General features: G+C 54.1%; 6 protein-coding genes across 6 annotated transcripts; 3 read left to right on the top strand and 3 right to left on the bottom strand.

Moving 5' to 3' along the window:
• Positions 1-9: 9 nt before the first annotated feature.
• NCS57_00614900 (Photolyase/cryptochrome alpha/beta domain-containing protein) lies at positions 10-1984 on the bottom strand (the record flags this gene model as incomplete). Its single annotated transcript, XM_053056045.1, has 2 exons — positions 10-1759; positions 1815-1984. The coding sequence occupies 2 exons, from the start codon at positions 1982-1984 to the stop codon at positions 10-12; spliced, it is 1920 nt and encodes a 639-aa protein (XP_052915000.1).
• Positions 1985-9909: 7925 nt separating this feature from the next.
• On the top strand, positions 9910-11331 carry NCS57_00614800 (uncharacterized protein; the record flags this gene model as incomplete). The annotated part of the gene is made up of 1 exon (XM_053056044.1): positions 9910-11331. One exon carries the CDS (start codon positions 9910-9912, stop codon positions 11329-11331), a length of 1422 nt encoding a protein of 473 aa, XP_052914999.1.
• Positions 11332-13239: 1908 nt separating this feature from the next.
• Positions 13240-15132, top strand: NCS57_00614700 (UV excision repair protein RAD23; the record flags this gene model as incomplete). The annotated part of the gene is made up of 7 exons (XM_053056043.1): positions 13240-13554; positions 13671-13718; positions 13813-13885; positions 13938-14017; positions 14080-14409; positions 14464-14952; positions 15004-15132. The coding sequence occupies exons 1-7, from the start codon at positions 13537-13539 to the stop codon at positions 15130-15132; spliced, it is 1167 nt and encodes a 388-aa protein (XP_052914998.1). The 5' UTR covers positions 13240-13536.
• A 595-nt stretch (positions 15133-15727) lies between these two features.
• On the bottom strand, positions 15728-17500 carry NCS57_00614600 (SANT domain-containing protein; the record flags this gene model as incomplete). The annotated part of the gene is made up of 1 exon (XM_053056042.1): positions 15728-17500. The coding sequence occupies one exon, from the start codon at positions 17498-17500 to the stop codon at positions 15728-15730; it is 1773 nt and encodes a 590-aa protein (XP_052914997.1).
• Positions 17501-18043: 543 nt separating this feature from the next.
• On the top strand, positions 18044-20717 carry NCS57_00614500 (E3 ubiquitin protein ligase; the record flags this gene model as incomplete). Its single annotated transcript, XM_053056041.1, has 4 exons — positions 18044-18226; positions 18585-18728; positions 18782-20491; positions 20544-20717. The coding sequence occupies 4 exons, from the start codon at positions 18044-18046 to the stop codon at positions 20715-20717; spliced, it is 2211 nt and encodes a 736-aa protein (XP_052914996.1).
• Positions 20718-21213: 496 nt separating this feature from the next.
• NCS57_00614400 (Store-operated calcium entry-associated regulatory factor) lies at positions 21214-22125 on the bottom strand (the record flags this gene model as incomplete). The annotated part of the gene is made up of 1 exon (XM_053056040.1): positions 21214-22125. One exon carries the CDS (start codon positions 22123-22125, stop codon positions 21214-21216), a length of 912 nt encoding a protein of 303 aa, XP_052914995.1.
• Positions 22126-22641: the final 516 nt, after the last annotated feature.

Here is a 22641-nt window from a genome sequence, read left to right as displayed (position 1 = left end):
GCCTTGTTCTCATGTCTTTTGCTTCTTTGCAGCCTTCTCAGTACTATGCCTCCTCCCACTTCGTTTACCCACAGTCTCGCCATCTTGATTCTCAACAGAAGCTGTACCCTCCCCTTCCTCCCGAGCTTCATTCTGTTCTCTATCACCTTCATCATCTCCCCGATCAGCGTGCTCTCCATGGTCGCTCTCGATCTCACCCTGGATCTCTCCGCCATCACCGGAAGGGAACAGCTCCCTCCAAGTCCCACCCAGAACCTTTTCGTCGTTCCCATGAAGTCCAACTTTGTACGCTGTCTTCATGGCGGCGAGGCATGCATCTCGTCTCTTTGAAAAGTCAAACATTGGCTTGGGATATGTACCCTCCTGGACATCGTTCAGGCCATCTCCCTTGACACGAACGCCCGCCTTCTTCTGATCAGGCAAAGGGGCCTTCCACGGCTCGTATATGTACTTGGCGTCCATGTTCTTTAGTTCTGGCACGTAGCGGCGGATAAAGTTGCCCTCCTTATCCCACTTCTGGCCGAATGAGACAGGACTGTAGCAACGAAAGTATTGTGAGAAGAAGGCTGTGCAGGAAAGCCACTGCCAGTTCCCAGCGTTGCAAGCAGGCTCGTGATCGATCAACCACTCTTCAAAGACCTCACATCCGCGCTCCCAGTCAATGTAGCATCCGCCTCTTGTGAGGAAGCACGCCACGGCGTGACGTCCAAGGTGATGGATCCAACCCTCTTCCTTCAGCTGCCTCATGAGAGCATCAATCCAGGGGAACCCCGTCATGCCCGTCTTCCACCTCTTGAACCAGATGTCTGCCTCTTCAGAGTCGACGTGGTACTCTCCAGTGACAAGACCAGTTTTCGGATCCCTCTTGGAGGGAAGATGCCAGGGGATGAAGCGGCAATAAGGATTCTTGACAGTCTGCATAAAGACATCCCCCAGGGCTGCCTGGGCTGCAAAGTACATGTCCCTAAAGAGAAGCTGGCCGATGAGACTCTCTGGAGGTGATGAAGCCCCCTTTCCGTAAGCATCAATAACTTCTCGGACGCGCCAGTAGAATTCTCGCACAGAAAGTGCCCCAAAGTGCAAGAAGGGCGATAGAAGAGTTGTGGACTGCGGCTCAAACTGGGCCGGGCTTGTCTTTGGCTTCTCAAACTTGGCTGTGTATTTCTTGTCGGCAATGATCTTGTCGAGTGCCTCGAGAGCAAGAGTTTCACCTCCCCTGTGGGGGGTCGTCGCCGATGGAAAGCCCAGCTCTTCCATGGTCTCGATAGCAAAGTCTCCGTTTGGACCAGATATCTTGCTATATGCCTGGTCCTTTTCTGTTCTTTGCTCCGAGTTGAAGTCTGGTTTTGTTTCGGGCTCTTCTTGCTCAAAGTCGACTGGCATCTCTCCAGGATCTGGAAGATGCTTTGGAGCAGTTATCGGCTTACGAACCTCGCCGAGTCTGGCACCAGCCTGCTGAAGCTGGGTGATTGACATTGTGGGCTTACCGCCGTGCTTCTCGACTATCTGGTCGCTATCCCAGAGTGTTCTTCCCGTGCGGACAATGACCTCGACGCCTGCCTCCTTGGCAGCCTGCGTGACAACTTCGTCCCGTTCACGGGCATAGCTGTCGGTGTCTTTCTCAAAGACGAGATGAGTGACATTCCAGGCCTTGAAGAGTTTTGGAAAGAGGGTCTGTGGAGCTTCTCTGAGGACAAAGAGCTTCGACTTGGGGTTCAGCTTGGTGATGGACTTGGAGAGGTCATTTTGGCAGTCAAGTCTGCGTCAAGTTAGCCCACGAGTTGAAGACACCAAGGCATTTCCTCGTCGCTCACAGAAACTGCCATCGATTAAGACCTCCACGCGCTCGATAGACATAGTGAGGATCCCACGTGAAGATGGGCCAGAGCACAGCAGGATCGAGGTCAAGGGCGGCCTTGAGAGCCGGTGAATCGTGCAGCCGCAGATCGGTGCGGAACCAGTAGATGACGCGGGGCTTTCCCATTGTTGAAAGTCACAGTTTTTATGCATAAGGGAAAGTAGGGATCAGGTTTTGCTGAGATCTCGTGGTGTTGGTTTTTTGACGATTACAGAGTCAATGATGTCAACAACTTGTTAGTGCCCCAGCCACCGGGCTTTGAGATGGACCTGAGACAAACAATTAAACTACGTGACGAGATTTCTATCTGTTTTCGCCGACTCTGCTCAATGATTCTTTTGAAGAATCCGCACATTCTTTGTCTCTTCTGATTGTCGTGCCTAACAATCTCTCGTGGGGTGTAAATGTGCTATATCGCATGTCGCACAAGATGGGTCTGCTTGCTCTGTGCCCTCACCGGGGTTACTTCCAGATACAATCATGTGGAATAATTGTTTTGAATAACAAATCCCGCTCAATGTTTGGATATCAAGGTACGGTGGGAAACGATCCCACAGAGGGTGCTACTCTCGATAATCTGCAACACAACTTAGCAAGAGTTGCATCGGTCCGGTCACTATAGTCCATGCTATGATAGTTTCAGGCAAGTCGTTTTTTCGGTGGCATATATGAAGAGAAGCTATATATGATGCGAGTCACAAACCCTGCACGTAGCAACTGGCAAGCTTGGCCGTCTGTCGAACGAAATCATGATCTGACTTGAGACTCCAACCCGAGAACTACGTGATCTGAGGAAAGTCATGACTTGTGCCAGTGCAAGGGACTGTCTCGATGTTTTCCCCGGTCAGTTGATCATATATATTCTACATTTCGTTGTTCGACATTTATCTGCCACAACCGGACAAGGGTTTAAAGATGAACTGTTCTCGGACGCAACCATATTTTTACCAATGCGTCTTCTAGAGTGGCATGGAATAATCTAGTCTTCCCGGGGTTGTCTCTGGTAGCGCCAGACCGGGCCCTATATTGCGCGGTGAGTATGTGCTGGGTTTCAGGTGGTCCCTGAGTACAACGTCTGCGATGGACAGATACTACTGACGGTTTCAGGGTACTTCTCCGTACTTCTTGATGTCTTCCCTGTTTAGCTTTTAGTACGAGCCGTGATATTGCTATTTAGCCAATGCAACACTACTGGTGTCGCCCGGAGCTGTTCACACGCACTCCAAGGTGCAGGGATTCTGGGCACTGAGTCTCGGGATGAAGCGCTGGAGAGTCAGGAGATGTGATTTGTATACGACAATCATTTACACTGAACACAAAGACGGCATGTGGTTGTCTTTGGCGGGCTGCCGTCTTTGGGAGGCAAGCAAGTGCTGCGCCAGAGATTGAGATGAACCCAAGCAACATGCCGACTAAAGGGGCACAACTGTTATCTATCTTTTCAAAACCTATCATCTATCCAGAAACCTCTTATCAATCGATCAGCAAGTAGCAACCCATCCCCTTAACCCACGTGCCCCGCGAAAAAGGCAGCAGTTGTCGGAAATGACACTGAGACATGGGTAAACCAAGACACGGGCTCAGAGCGGTTTATCAACCCTGGTCCAGATCTAGCCCGGCCGATAGTCCAAGGTCCAAACTCCGCGAGACAGTGTTTCAGAGGCCCAATTGTCAAATAGAAGTTGCAGTTGTAGCTGTCGCCTGGCCGTGACAGCTGATCTAGTGCTGCACGCACAGTCAGCGGCTGAGGAGTTGTCAAGGGAGTTGTCATGACAGCGATAAGTCTATGATGGCATATGTTGATGTTTTCATGTTTCCTGGTTTCTACCATTTAGTTTATTGTCGTCTTGTCTGGACTTTGTTGCCTTGTGAGTTGAATCATGTCTCACTGCTCACTGTTGTTTTCCTTCAGCGGAGAAAAAAACGCCAAAGTAAACAGTCAGACAGTTGGCACAACTACGACAAAAAGCGGTTTCTCTTAGCCGCATGATCTTTCTTTTCCCGCTCAATGTAACGGGAAGGACGGGAAAAAAGTCTGACGCACTGCAGCGGCTTAGACGTTGGCGTACTCCACCAGATTGTCCAACCCGCGGTTCAGGGTATGAAGCTTTGATTTCCGAGCCGCGGGCTTGGTATCTCGCCAAGGGGAACATGTGAAGCCTCTGAGGCATCATCTATCAACTGTGTGCGCGTCTTGTGGGTAAGGTGACGATCAACTGCACGCCGTCGATCAACTAGGTACGTATGAACACTCGGTCTCAGAGGCTGAGACCTCGATCGAGGCGTGTGCATGAGGTTTGATCACCTTCATTTCCTACAAACTGAACTGGAGCCGCGACATGTCATCCAACTGAGCAGTCAGATCCTAGCGGCTCAGCCTCTTAGCTCAGAGACCACCGTTGAGAACTATCGAGGAACGGCGTCGATGGGCCATGCGGCCATGCAGAAGCGAAATTCACGTCATGCACACTAGAATCGTGGTTCCCCAACAATGGATCTGGGTCATTGTCTCAAAGCTCCCCCGCTTTGGCTGACCAGAGCTTGAGCCAATGTAGAAGTAAGTAAACAAAACAAAACAAAAAGTCAACATAAACATCAACTTCGCACTCTTCTCCTCGGTGAACATTGCTATTGTCTATGCACACCCTCGAGACTGAGTGGGGTTGTCCAACATCAATGCAATTTCCACAACGATAACCTTTGTTTGTTAGTCTGGGAGTTCCTTGCTTGCCTCTAAGAAACAGTCAGTTCAAAGGCCCGCAGAAATATCCAGAGCCTCAACGGTGCACATGAGCCGTTGTGGAATGTGCCAAGCAAATAATTTCAGATGCTGGATTTCAAGCTCATGTTCTTGCTCAGTTAGGCTGAAATACCGCACCTGTTGGGTGTCACGAGAAGAAGATGTACGCGTGGAAGAGCTCTGTTGACTGGACTGTGTTAGGGTTAGCTATTTAAAGATCGATCATCGTGATCGTCCACAGATAGCTAGAGCGATTGAGCTAACGACAGACCAAGTTTGGATCTATTATTACTCACCTCGCAGTTGTCAACCAACCCTAACTAGCAAAGATCTCAAGTCCGGAAAGACAACCGACGATATCGGCAACCAACCGTGCACAACAGACGGGAAGGATCATGTGCAATATAGAGGTTGATTGCTCTCGGTCTACAATGACGTCGCTTCGACGGGTGCAATATGCTGCCAATATACCATGGCAAGGAGACGCCGGCGAACCTCACCGTTAGTCCTGCGGCCTCTCAGTTGACCATCGGTACCCGGGCCATCCAGGCGGGAGCCCGTGGATGGCTGAACCCTTCCGAGAGTGGAGTTGAAGGAAACTGAAGACCATCGTGATGCTTGTGATGCCTGCCCCGATGATGAACACTCTGCAGCATCATCCTGGCGCGGGGAAACACGAGAGGCTACGACAATAGAAACAAAACCACCTCGATCTGTAGAATTGCTCCGTCCATCAAGATTCGGTGGGCGGGGTATTTTTGTAGACACCCAGAGTATCCAAGGACCTGAGACACCGATCTCGGCCAAATTGGGCATGAACGACCTGAAGCTGAGGTATCTTCACTCGATGAGGCGAGCTACGTGGCTCTCAGTCAGCCAACATGGCAGAGTTCATCACCAACACAAGACTTTAGACCGTAGGAGCCGATTTCGTATTTGACAGCTGTTGAGGCGCAGCAGATACCAGCAACGACAGCGAGGGGGACAAGAGGGAGATCCTTGGAGCGGTATGCGGGGGTTCCGCTGGGTGATTGGCGATGAGTGTGGTTCGAAGGATGAGCGGAGGTACATGATGCCTTAGCGAACTGCTCAAGGCACTGGCCATGAGGTTGGCTAGTTAGTCACGGGAAGAGAAAACGGCGCCTCTTGATGCTATCTGCGGCCCCCGTATCCCAATACGTACGGACGTCGAGGCAACACCATGGCGTGAGATGTTAGAGTGTGCGACGTGTCGATTTCCACCCACACCCTATTATTAGCAAACTCCCGATGTGATGTGATGCGATGCGGGGGCTGGCTTGAGCATTCAGTCGAGTCAAACCAGCCCATGAGCTCGTCTTCCCCAGAATCTCAGTCAATGTCTCTGATCAAGCCGACGAGAACCTGACATGCGAGACATTGGCCTGGGTGTAACCGTCGCGAACCACAGTCATAGGTTCGCGGCATAACCACTCAGCGCGAGCACCGCAGCAAATCCGAGAGGGCGCCTCGTTCATAAAAAGAAAGAGACCAGTGCCCTGTCGCCAATCAGGCACAGCATCGGCACCCTGTCGAGATCTCCCCGGGAATGCCGCGACTGGGATGGCCCTACTTGCAGGATTTCCCTCCCCTTCCACCTGCAGGCCCAGGAACAGTCGGAGTCGCAAGGGGGGTCCTCTCTTTCGTTTCGTGAGCACGTCACTTGCGAGTTGACCGCTCCACCAAGTGGGTGACGAGCCCGACATGTTGGATGAAGGACCACGAGAAACTTGGAATTATCCAGCCTGATGGCAGGACCAACACTCGCAACTGACCATAGCAAAAGACTCGGCGAGGCCGGGGATTGAGATGGGCTTTAGTGCCGATGCTTCGGGTCCTGGGCCCGCCGGGGACGAAATAAGGCTGGAGGAGCAGAAGAGTTGGACGTAGCACGGCAGGCCGGAGAATTCAGGGCGGGGCATTACAACGTCGTCAGCGCTGAAGCGTGGCTCGATGTGGTCTGGAGCTTGACTCTGATGTTGACTTTGACCAAGAGCTGCTGCAGCTGAGATGAATTGACTTTGAAGCGTATGCGCTTGTGGTATCAACGGCGACAAAAGAGGCTGGAGAGAGGGGAACGCTTGAAGCGAACCTGAAGTTAAAGCGAAGGCAGAGTTAAAAACGGCTAGGACAAGACCTCGGGACGGTTGAAACATGGCGTCCCGTCCAGCATGTCCCGCACATGGGAAGAGGAACCGGGGGGAGGGGAGAGACTTTGGGGCTGGCCAGCCATGATGAGACAGGGCCATGATGGTCTCGAGACGCGACCAGAGCTAGAGGAGGCAAGGGACGAGGCCAAGTTGGCGCTGTCTTGGCCGGTCCGCCTCTTGATCATGGCTGTTGGTTGTGAGATGATGGCGCTGAAGGGCGCTCCGAGAGAACAGCAGGGTCCGTGTTGTGTCCGTCTTTCTGAATAGGCACTCATTTCTTTTCCCTCTGTCTCAGCAGAGCGTCATTTCGCCTCTGGCTGACAGGATTGCAGTGCATCAGCCAGCTTGCTTACAGCATCCTCCCACCCGCGCGCTCGCTGCCAGAGAGACTTTTGAGGGCACGTTTTCGCTCCATGGGCTAGCCCTACTGCGAGCAACCTTGTGTAGGACGGCGTCAAGTGCACTGCCCTTTTCTTCTCGGCCGCCCTCGGTGGTGCTCGGTACCATCGCGTCCTCTCATTGGGAGGGAACCTGCTTTGGATGCCACATTTTGCTTTCGGGGAATGAGATGGACATGTCCCGGGGTGTCCCTCAAAACTTGCATCCATGGATGGGAGCATGGGAGGAGGCAGAGAGAAAAGACTTGAAACAGTCGGGGCAAGGGCATGGATGACTGGCTGTGCCTTGTGCTTTGTGCCTTCCAAGAAATTGAAACTCCCGTTGTGCCTGCCCCACTGTTCAAGGAACCAGGCAGTTGATCCTGGTGGTAATTCCTTCCACGATTCTTTCCAAAGCAAGGATCCGTTGGTGACTTGGGATTATTCAGCCGGCCAGTCTTGTTCACCTCCCTTCATTTTCAGCTCGGACAGCCAATCTCATCTAATCATTCATCTGCCTGGCCTCGAGAGGATTCTTCATCGACCGGGGAATCCCTTAACCCGCCCGCAGACTGCAGTTGAGCATCAACAAGTGAATGGAAGTGACGTCTTCTGGTCCGCCCACAGTGCTCCAATCAGCAGCATCGCCTCTGATCAGCCTCCCCCCTGTCTTCGGAGAGATTCCCCAAAGTCTCGATGCGAGGAGGGAGGGAGGGTCGCGTCGCTTCGCTTCCATAACCATGAAGAAATCGTGACGATACAGTTGCCAACCTCGCCTTGTCCAAAATCTCGACACGCGAATGGCGCCGTTGCTATTTACTTGCAACTTGCCCTTTGCGTGTCGCGATGCAACGTCATGTCAACAAAGAGCCGAGTTCTAAACTCAACGGTTCATGGCCCCGTGCAGCCCCGACGCCGCCGTCTCACAACTCACAAAAAAATTGCTAGAATTGGATCGAGGGGATCTAACGCCAAAGGTGCTAGGGCAAGGTACCCGATGGCCAGCTCTGGCACACACCCAATGATGTCGTCAGCAACGAGATGAAAAGAGGACTCCTCGGCTCTTGATGGCGCACCATGAAATGCCCAATTCAGCATGGCGTACCCAGGGCGGCGGGGAACCCAGAGGCTTCGTCGACCTCGCTATGCCTCTCGTGCTCTAGCAATGGAGATAGGGCTTGCAAGATTTTTCATCTCATACTGGTCTGGGTGATCATTGCCAGTTCGGCAGTTTGAGTTTGGGGAACCGTTGCCGGCTTTTGCTGTTTGCCCGTTACGATCCATGTGAGGGAAACATTGGCAGAGCATGGTCCGAAAGTCCTCGGCTCAGGATGCAATACTCTTGATGCATGCAACTGATTCTCGCAACGAGTCACGGCGTTGAACATCTGCTCATTCTTCTATGAGTTCAATTACGATTCATCTTGACCTTCAACTTATCTCTGACACAGTCAATACTCCAAGCCTTCCAACCCAGGGCCGTTTTACCCACCCACGCCCCCTTCCCCACTGGGCCCATCAGAGGGACCAGAACCACAAGAGGTTCAGACCCAGCCAGCCTTGAGATGGCAGAGAAAAGAAACGACAAAGCAGGCTGGCTTTCTGTCATGACTTGCATCAGCAACAAGTCAGCCAGCCAGCAAGCCTCTGCCACACCCTCGCACCCCCTTCGGAGATCGGGAGGGGAAGGGGATCCCTGTCAAGCCCCTCACCTCCCTCAGGCGCACGCCAGGCAGGCCTAGGAAACGAAGCTGTGCGATGCTTGCGCTCTGTGCTGTGTGTGAGAGTTGCAAGAGAGTTGACGGGGGTTGTAGACCCCGGCCTAGCCCGGACCAGCCCGGTCAGAGACACGCAACACAGCACAGCACTACCCAGAACACGCACGCCAGGATCCCGCCGCTTGCTTTTTTCAGTCCGCCATCGTGTGCTTTCTCGGTATGGCATGTACCTTTTGGCGGCCTGTTGTTGGTGTTGGTACAACCATGTTCTCTTGGCTGGTGCTGGTGTGCTTGGACGTTGACTTAGACGGCTCCATCCCGTCTTCGCACACACCTCCCACATCGACGTACCCATCCACAAGTTCGTTTTACTTTTAGTCCTCGCCTCTGCCTCTGTCCCTTCTTCCTGCCCTCTGGTCTTCTTTTTCCCTCGTTCAGTTCTTTATTCCGTTCGTTCCCATATCCTGTACCCTTACCTCACTTTGAAGCCTGGTTGTTCTTGCTTCACTTTCCTGGCTCTGCGTCCCTCGCTATCAAGAATACCAACCTCCTTGGTCTTCTTGCTCCAGAGCCTTACATTCGCTTTATATCTCTTCCGTTCGTTAGCCAACCCAGAGTTGGCTTGGTGCTTGCTTGGATTTCGACTTATACCATCGTGGCTATAACCTGCCCCAGCGAAGGAACAACATCGAAAACCAGCCATCGTTGAAAGATTCGAGCTACTTGACTACGACTACTACAACTCGAAAACACGTACTCGAGTCTCTTCGACTTCTACTCGCAGCATCACCACCCTCGCTTCGACTCACAACCTTGCATTTGAGTTTGCTGCCCGGGAGTCATCAACAAAGCTGGCTTAAGCCAGACTATGCAGCATCCATCCACCAAACAATCTTCAAAAAACATTCAAGACGGTCAGGAATTCATATTCATTCAGTTCTGAGAATTGGCGATCGTCAAGTGCGAGGTTCGCCTCTGAACTGCCTCGACTTCGGGCTTTGCAAGTCAACCCAACAAACACTCCCCTTACCTGCACTCACCAGAAACAATGCGTCGCTCCATTTCTCTCGCATTGGGCTCCCTGGCCTTGCTTTCGACAGTGGCCATCATGGGTGTCCTCATTGTCCTCACCCTTCATATTCCTGGGGAATCAAGTGGTCGGACCCTCTCGCAGGTCTCGGTCGTCCTCGAGGCCATTGTCCTCGTTGCTCTCGGCTGGTTTCTTTCATCATACGCTTCAGCTTCATTTCGATACTGGTCAATCAAATGCCTCGGCGTCGACTACGGCGCGTGCCTCCTGGCCATTCTCTTTGCCACTGTTGCAACAGTGGCTACTCTCATTCAACTGAGCAAATCGACACTCGACAAGAGCGAGAAACTCCTCGGGGCGAACAAGGAAAGCTTTCTTGTCGGCCTCTCCGTCGCTCTCGGTATTGGGTTTGCTCTCCAGACCGGATTTCTTTCTGTTCACTTCTACCTCGTCCGGCACTCTGACCAAAAGGCCCTCTCACTTCACACACTTGAAGAGGACCGCCAGTCAGCTGCCTTCCGCGCCAAGTCTTCTGTCAAGTCTCTCCGCTACAGCCAGACCCCGGACCCGGATCCTGCTCCTCGGATGATGAATTCGATGGACTCTCGAACACCCCCTCCATCCATCGGTGGACGCTCCAGGGCCGGAACCATCACTTCTATCAAGGTTCAACTCTCTAACGCCATCCGACCTGTGACTTCTAAGACGCAGCTCATTACAACCGAGACTCGACGGCCTCTTTCAGTCGAATCACACGTCCACCGATCCAGCGAGGATGCCTTCGACACCTGGGACACATCATCTGTTGACACCCAGAACCGCCAAGTAGTGATGGAGGCAACAACGCCTCCTCCACAGACCAAGGGCCACTTCCTCGAGACAATTCCCGGCAGCCCAACTGCAAGCAGGACGCCTAGCCCTAACCACGAAATGCCCTTCGAGCCCCCAAGGATCCGGACTCGAAGCCGCAGTTACAGCCCCGTGCCCTCCAGACGGGAACCAACACTGAGCCCTCAACCCTCAATGAGCGAGCTCCATATCCACCCTCTCTTCAGATCCGACTCTCCCACGCCACCCCCGATTGCCACCCCTGGAACGGTCGTCGTAGCCTCTCCCAACGCTGGACAGGTCATCACGCATCGCCAGAGCCTCCGATCACTGAACCAGATGCGCGCCGTCAGCAACCCGGTGGTGCCAAGTCCACTTAGTCACCGAGACAGTATGGATTCACGGAGGCTGAGGGACGAGCAGGCCAGCATCCGGGAGGAGACGGAAGCGGAGGCATCCTCACAAACTTCATCAGAGCGGCCGATAACCCCCCCAATCCCCGAATGGGTACTGGGGGCTGGGTCTCGGTCAAGCTGGACCGGATACAACAGCCGCAAGGTTAGGTCGGACAGTGATAGCGAGGGAGAAGCAAAGAACGGGAAGAAGAACTGATGACGACTACCGCAAGTAACGGTAATGTTTAACGACGATTGAATATGTGCGCGACGATATAGGGATTTCAGCAGGCGGACCATGACATGGATTGGCATTTGCTTGAATCCATCTTTCCTTTGTCTATTCTTTCTACTGGGCGGCGGGATCTTTAGATGGTAAACCAGACTCGAGTCCATCTAGAACTTGGTGGATTGGCTGGGCGGGATTAGGATTATACCAAGGAAGGGAAAACAGCGAGGCGTTTATATACATGATTACAGGGCCGTCTTCGCGTCCGAGGCGCGAGTCAATGAACGACGGCAACTACCTAGATAGCTGAATCAAGCATCCATCACCACTTAACAACTTTGCCATTTTCTCTTGTGCAAATGTGACCTGTTGGGTCTATTGAAGAGATGAGTCTGAATTCTCTTGTGTCACTGAAGAGAACTGTCATGTATCAGAGTGTACATTAGAGGAACAATCTGTCCCGCTGTTCAACTATCCAATGCAAAGCTCTTGCTTTGGGCTTCAGGACAGGCTCTGTCGACTCGTTTCTTTGGAAGGAAAGCTATGCCCCTTGACCTCGTCTCCTTCGGGTGAGTGTTTCTACGTACCTAGCTCGTCGACCCTACCCCCAAACCTTACCCAAAAGCTTTCAACGTCTGATGCTTGATGGTTAAGGAGAGCGGTCGGCTGCATATCTTTGAGTAGTATCTTATCGATGCGTGCCATCGCCGAGTGTGCCTAGCAAGGTCATTGCCTCCTTCGAACCTTGTCAGTGTTGGCAAGCGGAGTTGGAGTTCACAGCAAAGTTTTGGGAACCGTAGAATCTGCGAAATGAAAGCGCTTGAAGATGGATATCAGACTCAAGGGTTCGAGCAGAGAGAATTTGATGCTCCTTTAAATGAATGGTCAATGCAGTCCCGACCCCAACGGTCTTCGATTGTGGACAAGCTGGACGGGAATGGTGAATGATGGACTCGTCAAGAGAAGCGGACATGGATGCCTGGCAATGGGCACCTTGTTATCTTTCTTGTCTGTTTTGGATTAGACTCATTGATAAACCTCTGTTGGAATCTATATTTTCACTTGGTGATAGCACCCCGTAATCTTATAGTTAAAAGTAGAATGCCTTTTAGACAGCAGGGCACTAGCCACGTTCAAAGGGTTTAGGTTGAATATTTAAAGGATCTAGCCAGCCCGTGGGTATTACTACTAGATATAGAATGTTCTAGTATGAGTGGTTGAGCTTGGATAGCGTTGACATCTTGACTTGATGGATCCATTGTCAATGAAGGCAAAGTGGTGCGAGCTTGACCTTTGGCATGCAGGTAACTGTCTCATCAAAGTTTTCTCCGCGTTGCACGGCGATGCTGTGATGGGCAAGTCACGACAGGGCTATGTGTTCCATAGTGCATACACGTGGACAGACAAAGTTTTTGTCTGTTGATGTCTTGCAGATGTTCTGATGCGGCTGAGGGAGATTTATGGAGTAGGTACCTGCTTAGGTAGGTAGAGGTAGACAAAGAACAGCAGCCAATGAGTGACGGCGTAATTCAGAACATCAGCAACTGCAAATAGTAGAGACGAGGCTGGACATTGACTGGTGGAATATGTAATGGATGACCCTGACCTGGTCTATGCAATTACCTATGCCGTGGGATACCGTGGGGGAATACAGGCAGCCGCCCACGATAGCAGCGTAGCTACTGTACTGTTATGCTCTGAATCGTCCAGTCTGGACGCGCACCGCCACTGGTAGCCTGGGGTGGAACACGGTCGTTCTAGGCCCTTTTAGGGCTAGGCCAGCGAGAGCCTTCCAATTGCTCAGCCCCGCCTGCACTCCCCGCCGCAGACGCTGAACACTGACCACTGTCACTGGCCACAGCCGGGCAGTCAGTCCCGTCAACGTCAACGCCTGCAACTGACCTACCTTACCTGCCTACCAAACCTAGCTTCCCTCGTCTTCCCTCCCATCCTCTTCTTTTTACTTCTCCACGCGCCCGACCGATCCTGTTCTTCTTCCTCTCCCTCGATCCTCAAACCTCTCTCGACACCTCCTCTAGACACGCCTACGCCGCGACAGCTTGCGCTCCCTCCGTTTTCCCCCGCCGAGCCCGCAACAGACGAGGTAGAGCTGCTCCGATTCCAGCGTCGCTATTCGCCTCTCGCCTCCCACCTCCCCACCTCACCCAACAGCTGCAGACTCTTTCGCCCATCATGAAGGTCACTTTCAAAGTACGTCGCCGGCACTTGCGCCGCAGCCGCAGCCTCAAAACCATCCGTCGCTGCCAGATCTAGATCTGCTCTACGATCACCTGCCGGGAAATAGCTGACCAAACTGTGCATCGTAGGATCTCAAGCAGCAGAAGTTCACGCTTGACGTTGAACCGACCGAGCTGGTACGCCCACCCCGCGTTTACTTACGCCCATCACCCATCGCTCATCGCGGCCGCGCAAACTGGACCTCCAGTCGACTGACAAACACTCCATCAGATCTCTGCCGTCAAGGAAAAGATTTCGGCCGAGAAGGGCTGGGACCCCAAGCTACAGAAGCTCATCTACTCGGGTATTTACATGGACCCCCACGGCACATCAACCTCCACTAACCTCGACAAAAGGCAAGATCCTCAAGGATGAGGAAACCGTCGCCTCCTACAACATCGAGGAGAAGGGTTTCGTTGTGTGCATGGTGAACAAGGTTTGCAACACACAGACTCTCTGCCACCCCGGCCCGAGACTGACTGACACCTCGTGCGATAGCCCAAGCCCAAGCCCGCTGCTCCCGCGGCCGAATCCAGCGCTCCTCCTGCGACTCCCGCCCAGCCTATCGCCAACACTCCAGCCGCTCCCGCCGCCCCTGTCCAGTCCACATCGCATCAGGCTGCTGTGCCTGCGACTCCCACCCCCCAGCGCTCTGTCGAAGCCGGATCCGGCGCTCCTTCAAATGAGCCCTCGGGCCTGGCCATGGGCGCTCAGCGTGCCGAGGCGATTGCCAACATGGAGGCCATGGGTTTTGAGAGGAGCCAGATCGAGGCTGCCATGCGCGCTGCCTTCAACAACCCTGACCGTGCTGTCGAATATCTTCTGACCGTTGGTTTCACCACCCCGCATTTTCACAAGCCGCGGTCACTAACTCGATTTTAGGGAATCCCCGAAAACATCCGGCAAGAGCAGCAGCAGCAACAGCAGCAGCACCATGCTGCCTCTGCAGGACAGGCCCCTGCCGCTCAACCCGCCGCTCATGGCGGTGATGAGGGTGGTAACGTCAACTTGTTCGATCTTGCTGCTCAGCGAGGCGGTTCTGGTCGGGGAGGAAGCGGTGGCAACCAAGCCGCCGCCGCGGCTGCTGCTGCGGCTGCTGCTGGTCAGGGTGGTGACTTGGGTAACCTCGACTTCCTGCGACATAACGCCCAGTTCCAGCAGCTCCGCCAGGTTGTCCAGCAACAACCGCAGATGCTCGAGCCCATCCTCCAGCAGCTTGGTGCCGGCAACCCTCAGCTGGCTGAGCTTATTGCCTCGAATCCCGATCAGTTCCTCCAGCTCCTTGGCGAAGATGCCGATGACGATGTTCCTCTGCCCCCTGGTGCCCAGGCTATTTCTGTCACCGAGGAGGAGCGCGATGCTATCGAGAGGGTAAGAATCACCCAAACTGAACCCCTGACAAGGTCACTAACCCAGCTGCAGTTGTGCCGCCTCGGCTTCGACCGAGACCAGGCCATTCAGGCCTACTTCGCCTGCGACAAGAACGAAGAGCTTGCCGCCAACTTCCTCTTTGACCAACCGGACGACGACGAGACTGGACCTGGCAACTAGGTGGGTTAGGGTGAATTGCTCGGGATAGCGCGTGTTACGATTACGAATCGGGAGGGAATGGAGCATATCCAGGCATTGCCAACATAATATGGGTAGGCATACGGCGTTCTGACCCGAAAATACCGCGGTAACGCCCTGGCGCCGCCTCGCAAGTCGTGATCAGCACGACGAGATGCGCCGGCGTCAGGCGTGGGGATTCTGCTTGGCCTTGAATGTTTGCAAGGGCAGGGTAGCACAGACAGCCGATGAGATTGATGAATACAATATTTTTACGTACAGTTGTGGCCTCATTCTAGTCTGTCGCCTATCCATCTACACGCAATCATGTCTGAGCCGAGTCGAGCTTCAGCTATACCAGTGGACTTGTATTTCCTAACTCAATAGCAAATGGATGTTCAATGCCTGTAACCTGTAGAGACTGCTTCCTCGTTCCAAAAACCCCCAAGCACAGCCGCCCAATTGCCTTGCCTACCTAATCAATTCCAAAGACCCTATGGGTATCGTGATGTTTTGCCTCTTTGCGCCGTTCGAATCTGGGTTTCCTCCCCTTTCCGTGTACCTCTCCTTTTTGACCTCGCTCTCAATCCCTGTGTGTTCAGTCATCCTGGGTAATGGGCTCCCCGTTAAGCCCGTAGACAATCGTCTGCCTCTTCTTCTTCTTGCGCTTCTTGGCATCCCCCTCGTCGTCGTCCTTGAAGAGCTCCTCGCGCTTCTTGCGCATAATCTCGGCCTGCTCGTCAGCAATGCGCTTCTGCTCAGCCTCGTACTCCTCCTGTATCTTGCGCTGCTCGGCCTCGATGTTCTCGACGGGCTCGAACTCGCTGCCGGTAAAGGCCTTGTATTCGTCGAGGTCCATCTTGACAGTCTTCTCCCCCACGAGGGCGGCATCGATGCGGCGCGGGCAGTGCCGCTCCTCGCGGTTATACTTGAGCTTGACGTGCCGCCGCTGCTTGCCGGGAAACATCTTGGAGATCATCTCAAAGTCGGTGCCGAACATGCGCAGCCCCCGGTAGAAGAGTTCCGTCTCCGCGTCGGTCCAGATGTTGGGGCCCCTGAGCTTGGACGTGTTCATGAACGAGTTACTGGTGATGAGCCGTGTAAAGTCGTTTTCCTCAACAATCTCCATGTCTCCCCGTGCGGCCGCTGCTCGGGCGTGTCGATCCACCGTCAGAGAGCTCTGGTCGACCACAATCTGTCCGTCCACAATGCGGAACTGCGGACCAGAGGGCGGTGCTGGGCCCGAGGAGGCTGGCGACGCATCCCCTGACTGAGTTACCGGGCTGCCCGTCTTCTCACCCTGTCCACTGGCCTCAGGGGTTGCTGAACTGTCGCGTGAACCTTCGGTCCCAAGTTTCGACTTCAACCTAGCACGTCGCTCCCGCTCTCGCAGCTCATCATGTCGACTAAACTTTTTACCAATGTGCAGATCCCTGGTCAGATCTGACATCTTGAGCTTCTGCAGGTCCACCACCTGGCTCTCGGAATCTTCTGGTGTGATTGAGCGTGCTCGTCGGTTCCTGGGCGCGGCCGTTCCATTCTGAGCGGGCGCTCTGCGCTTCCTTGGTTCTTTTGGTGCTGCGCCTTCCTCAGCTGGCTTTCGCTGGCGCTTCTTGGGTCGCGCAGTCTCTCCATCCGCGCCCGTCCCATCTTGGGTTGCTTGAGTAGCCTGCTTCCTCGCTCGCGGTTTTCGAGCCGGCTTGGGGGGGTTCTGGGCCTCGGTCGATGGCGTCGAAGTCGATTCAGTTGCGTCAGCGGATGGTGTTGTGGAAGGTTCCGTTCCGCTCGGGCCCTCTGAGTCATCTGGAGTTGGTGCCTGCAGAACAGCAGAAGGCGCATTATCCGCATCTTCTGTTTGGGCCGCATCTGTCTGTGGGGTTGCGCTCTCCGCGACAGGCGCTTGGGTTGGTTCTGGTATGCTCGTGGGAACAGGCACTGGAGCGCTTGATTGTGATGTTGTCTCGGTCGTTGCGGCTATAGGGGCCTCTTCTATTCGAGTTTCGCCAATCTGAGTATCGGGCTCGTGAGGGATCTCTTGCGACGCTGGCGCCAAGGGGGGTTCTTGAGTTGCGACATTCTGGCTTGGTTCTGGAGGATCTGGGATCGTCGCTGGCGGGGTCGGAGACTTTTGGCGGGGTGCCTGATGAGAGTCCTGGGATTGCGCCTCGACGGGTTCGACAGTGGACTTTTCGGTGAGGGGTTTGTCGGAAGCTCCTTGAGGCTCAGACTGAGGCTCGGGTTCAGCAACAGGAACTTGCGGCGGCGGAGGAGGTGCTGGCTTAGGTTGTGAAAGTGCCGGTCCCGCGGGGCGACGGGGAGGGAACTTCGGTTTGAAGGCAGGCCCTCCCTTCTTCTTGAACATGGAACTCATTGTGAATGTGAAGCTTTTGCCATGTATGTATCGCGATCCAAAGTACAGAATATTATGGTCATTTCAACAACGCGAGGGGAGATCCGAAGGTTTGAAAACGAAGGGGAAAAAAAAAGACCCTCTGCAGAAAACTCATGGAAAATGCAGAGAAAATGCGGGATGGTGGAGAGGCCGGGCCCAGCAGAGTGCCCAGAGCGAGGATTAACCGCTCATGAGAGGGAATGGGAATCGATAAGGACGAGGCACGAGAAGCACGAGAGGCTCCACATGTCCCAATCAGGTTAGCCCTTCACTAAGCCCCTTTGACCATTCAAGGTGGAGACGCCCGGGCGCTTCTTGGACTGCGACTCAACTTCGAAATTTCAACTCCTGGCCCGAGGGAACGTTCCATCATCACAACACGCCCTCCCCGCGCCACCTCTTGATGATCGCCCGCACGCCCAGGCTCGCGACGGGACTTGGCTTCACTGCGCTCCCACGACCGATCCGTCGCTTTTCCTGTGCCTCGCGCCCTCTTTGCTGCCCTGTGCTACGCGACTTCTGATGCCTCTCACGGCCACCCCCTCTGCGTCGCCCCGTCCATCCACGCTCGCCAAGATGGAGGACAGGAAGCGGCCTGCCATCAGCAGCGCCGACGACCTGGCCCCTCCGAGCAAGAGGGTCGCCGTCAATGGTTCCAAGGCCAAGGATGACTCCCTCGAGATGAAAGAGGAGAGTTGGATCGAGGTGAGTGTCTGTCACACGACTGTCTTTGTCTTTTCTACCGCAGATGCTCGAGCGATCGATCGAGCGCCCGCCCGTCTGCCATTTCCCCCTCTCTCCCGTCTTGTGCCTTTCATCTCAGAGGCTTGTGCTCTGCTCTCAGGCTTCGTGCCATGCCATTCTTGTCGGGGACGGTCCTGGACGGTAGTGCTCACCAAGCCAGTGAAATGCTCGCTCGCTCCCGGCGACAGCAGTCCTCGGCTCGGAAGTGTATCTGCAATGCACCTGCTGAGCCGCGCCCCCGCCCAACCACACCTGCAATCCATATCATACAACTTTGTCGACGCGTGGAGACGAAATTGCCGCTGACCTCGGTTACCAGGCCTACACAAAGGGCGCCATCTATCGACAGATGCAGGAGTATAGTCGCAAGGCAGCCACCTATGAGTCGCGACTTGAGGAACTTCACAAACGATCCGTACATCATGACGATCACCTGAGAATCATTGACGCCTGGTGGCGACAGGTAGGTTTATCTGGCACGCGACTCGACTCGGCACATGGCTGATTGTTGGATAGGTCCTCGAGGAGATCGAACTCCTTGCAGATTCAGATACAACCTCCTCGACTCCTTCCGGTATGAACCCCCACAACCCCCATCCTACCTCTGCTGACTCGGCGGCAGAGCCCCCATACCTCAGCGGTGTGAGCTTCAAGGACCTACACGATTTCCAGAAACATCTCCAGGACAAGGGCAAGTCGATCAAGTCGAAAGCGGAATCGCTCCTCGCACATTTGGCTGCTTCACGAGGTAGCATTGACCCAAGCGTGTCCAAACTGGAGAGCAAGGTTTCCGGCCTGTTGGCGGCGCAAAAGGAATATTTGTTCAAACTAGACCGACTGAGCAGCGAAAAGGACCAACTCTCAGAGCAACTCAACGCCGCGACTTTGCGTTACTTCAAGGCGGAGAAGAAGCTGGATCGGGCAAAGAGTTCTCAAGTGCAGAAGTTGGAGCAACAAGCATTCGCTAATGCTACCCGACCTTCGGCATCTGGCGATGCGGGGACTGAGAGTGGCGAGACCAATGGAAATTCTGGCGAGATCCTGCTGAAATACGAGGAAGCGACCGCGGCGGCTACGAAGCAAAAGGAACAGCTGGATGCCATTCTAGCAGAGATCAAGACCTTGCAGGACGAAAATTCGACTCTAAAGGCGAAAAGGGACACCCTGACCGACGAGGACTTTATCCGGACCGATGTCTTCAAACAGTTCAAGAACCAAAATGAGGATCTCATCAAACGTATCAACACGCTCGAGGCCACGAACAAGCAGCTTCGTGAGGAGGCCGAGAAGCTGCAGGCGGAGAGATCGGCATTCCGAAGTCAGCTCGAGGCAGATGCGAACCAAGTGACGCAGGAACTGGAAGCTGAGATCATGTCCCGAGATCAAGACCTTGCCCGAGTGCGATCAGCCCGAGACGAACTTTTGGCCGAAAACACCCAGAGCAAAGCGAGACTGGAGCAGGAGCGAGGATCGATGGAGCAGATCAAGGATCTCGCATCTGCCAAAGACGACAGAATCACGGCTCTCGAGCTTGAGCTCTCGCGCCTCACGTCGAGCGTGGAGCAAGAGAAATTCAACCCCGACGACGAAAATTTGACGGTTGACGAGCTTCGCCTGAAATATCGGAAGCTGCAGCAAGATTTCGATTCAATCAACCTGGAGTTGCCGGCCATAGAAAAGGCATACAAGAAGATGAAGGAGCTTGCTCATAGAAAGGCAATGGACTCGAGCGCTATGGAGGAGCGCATGACCATCTTGATCGCCGAGAAGAGCAAGGCGGACCAGAAGTACTTTGCCGCCCGCAAGGACGCGGATACACGGAACAACGAGATTCGTTCCCTACGACACCAGAACAGCAAGAGCTCAGAGATTATTGCGCAGCTCAAGGAACTTGAGATGCAGAACCGGACCCTGCTCAGCAATCTGGAGAAGCAACTGGCGGACCTAAAGCAGGCCAACGCCAGCCTTGTCAGTGAGAACAAGAGGGCGGAAGCGACAAGTTTGGAGGCAGTCCGACGAACAGACTCGCTCAGTAAGCAAGTCAACGACCTAACGAACCTGGTCAAGTCCAAGGATGCGGCATCTGCGGTGGTTCGAGAGCGCAACACTATGCAGGAGACAGAAGTGGAAAAGCTCAAGGTGCGAATCGAGCATGTGCAGAAGGATCGCGACTCGTGGAAGAACAAGGCATTGAGCAATTCCTCCGAAGAGGAGGAGATGCTTCGAGTAAGTTTGCTTTACATGTTGATCTTTTTTGCACTGGCTAACCCAGCAACAGACCTTTGCCTTGTGCACCATTTGTCGCAACAACTTCAAGAACACGGCACTCAAGACATGTGGCCACCTTTTCTGCAACCAGTGTGTTGATGACCGCATCAGCAACCGCATGCGCAAATGTCCCACCTGCTCTCGAGCATTTGACAAGATGGATGTTATGTCCGTACATCATTAAATGCCAGAGAAGCCCTACGAAACCCTCCCCTCGACCAGAACCTGCTTCTTCACCACACACGCCGCGATACCTCTTTTTCTTCGTTAATCCTCTCCGTCAAGAGCTATTCTGTTCGGTTTGCTTGAGCCTTTGTTTCCGGGATAGTCCGCCCGGTAGGTCGTGCTGGATGGAACCCGCCCTCTAGAGCTTGGGTGGGTGATACGGCCTGGACAGGCTATGGCTATCTTGACGGTTTTCTTCTTCTCTGGGCTAGATGGCTACAATTGGAAAGTCGTCCGTGTACTTTTATTTGGCAGCGGCCGCATGAGGCGTCTCGCTGCTTGCATGTATATACTTGGTAGTTAGGTGGCAGTCTTCAGACGGGTCGTGGTTATGAGGCGATGTACGAGTTGGCAGGATAAATGGGAAGAGTCGATTATGCGATGAAATACCTTTGATTGATGATTGTGCCATGGCCGTGATGTCAACAAGATGAGCTACATGATAAGACGCACACCTAGCGTCGGCTGGTTGAACCGAAGCCAGTGCTTTCATGGCGGTTAGAGTTGTTAGAGCCAGATAATGATCCTGATCCACCCCAATTCCATCCTCCACCTCCACGTCCAATGCTACCGTAATTACTATTGCTATCGTGGTGGCAGTGGTTATTGTTGTTGCTGTTGCGGCTACCAGCCCAGTATCCAGCGGCAGCTCCTCCAGCGGCTCCGGACCAGAAGCCTGGCCTCCAACTATCTGTGTTTTGAGGCTTCGTTCCGGGATACGGAGGAGGAGGGTCGTCGCCAGGGCCCCATCCAGGACCCCATCCACCAGGACCACCCCAGCCATCTGGTCGACGTCGAGGACGGTTGTTGTTGGCAGTATTCCTTTGGGCCACACAGCATGCCGAGTAGATGATCCAGCCGAGAATGCTAACGAAGATAATGGTAAAGACCAAAGCGCCCCAGTCAATGCCACCGCGACCGTCATTGAACCAGCCGCCGTTGGCGATGTCGGGGTATCGTCGCTCGCCCTTGCTGGTCAGGGCGAGCTGGTACTCGACGCCGCAGCTGCCCTTGAGGACGTAGGGGTCGTCGGGGTATGCATATCCTTCACAGATGACGTCGGTGCTGCCGAGCTTGAGCTCCTCGGGGAGCGACGCGGTGCAGCTCCATTCGATGTCCTCATCGCCCCAGGAGGAGCCTTGGTTGGTGCAGCGCATGACGTCGATTTCGTAGAGGTCGCAGATAGCGCCGCGCGAGACGCAGCGCAGCTGGGGAATGGCCGATACGCGACGGTGGTTCGTCATGGCGCCCTTGCCGCGGAGGGTAAGGGACTTGACGTCGGAGAGCTTGATGGCATCCTTGGGCTGACGAGCGGCGAGCGTCAGGGCCGGGAGGCCAAGGCAAAGAGCGAACAGACTGGGTATCATGATGGCGGGGTATCAATGTCTTGGACGCGGTGTCTCGATGTGTTGTAAGATGACGAGCCTAGGCCCGGGTTTTAAGATGTTTCGGTCCCAGAGTTTGATGGGAGATGGGCGGTTTGAGCTGGCGACTTTTGTTGAGAAGTAGGATGGAAGTTCAGTGGTGAGAAAAGAGGCCACGCACGAATTGGAGCTGGCAACCTGGAAGAGGGGCGTTGTTGAACACGTGCCAGTGGCAACGCAAAAGTGGCAGAGCTGAAAACGAGCCGAGTGTTATCGGAAGCAATGTGGCTGATTGGGCGGTCTTGTCAGGATGTGCTGTTGGTGATAAGAAGACGGAAATGCTTGAAGGCTGTGAATAGATTCTTGTTTTTTTATTTTTATCAAGGTTGTGAAGCTCTATATAGGTAATGGATGTTGGCGCTATGACGGTTTGCGATAAGCCTTTGGTGGCCTTCCTTTGACCCAGGTATGGTGCACCGAACAAGACCAGAAGGATTAGAGACAAGGAGGAGGCTGAAA

Source organism: Fusarium keratoplasticum, chromosome 4 (assembly GCF_025433545.1).
Source record: "Fusarium keratoplasticum isolate Fu6.1 chromosome 4, whole genome shotgun sequence".
Taxonomy (NCBI): domain Eukaryota; kingdom Fungi; phylum Ascomycota; class Sordariomycetes; order Hypocreales; family Nectriaceae; genus Fusarium; species Fusarium keratoplasticum.
Note: the sequence above shows the minus strand (reverse complement) of the source record. Positions and strands in the feature narration are given on the sequence as shown.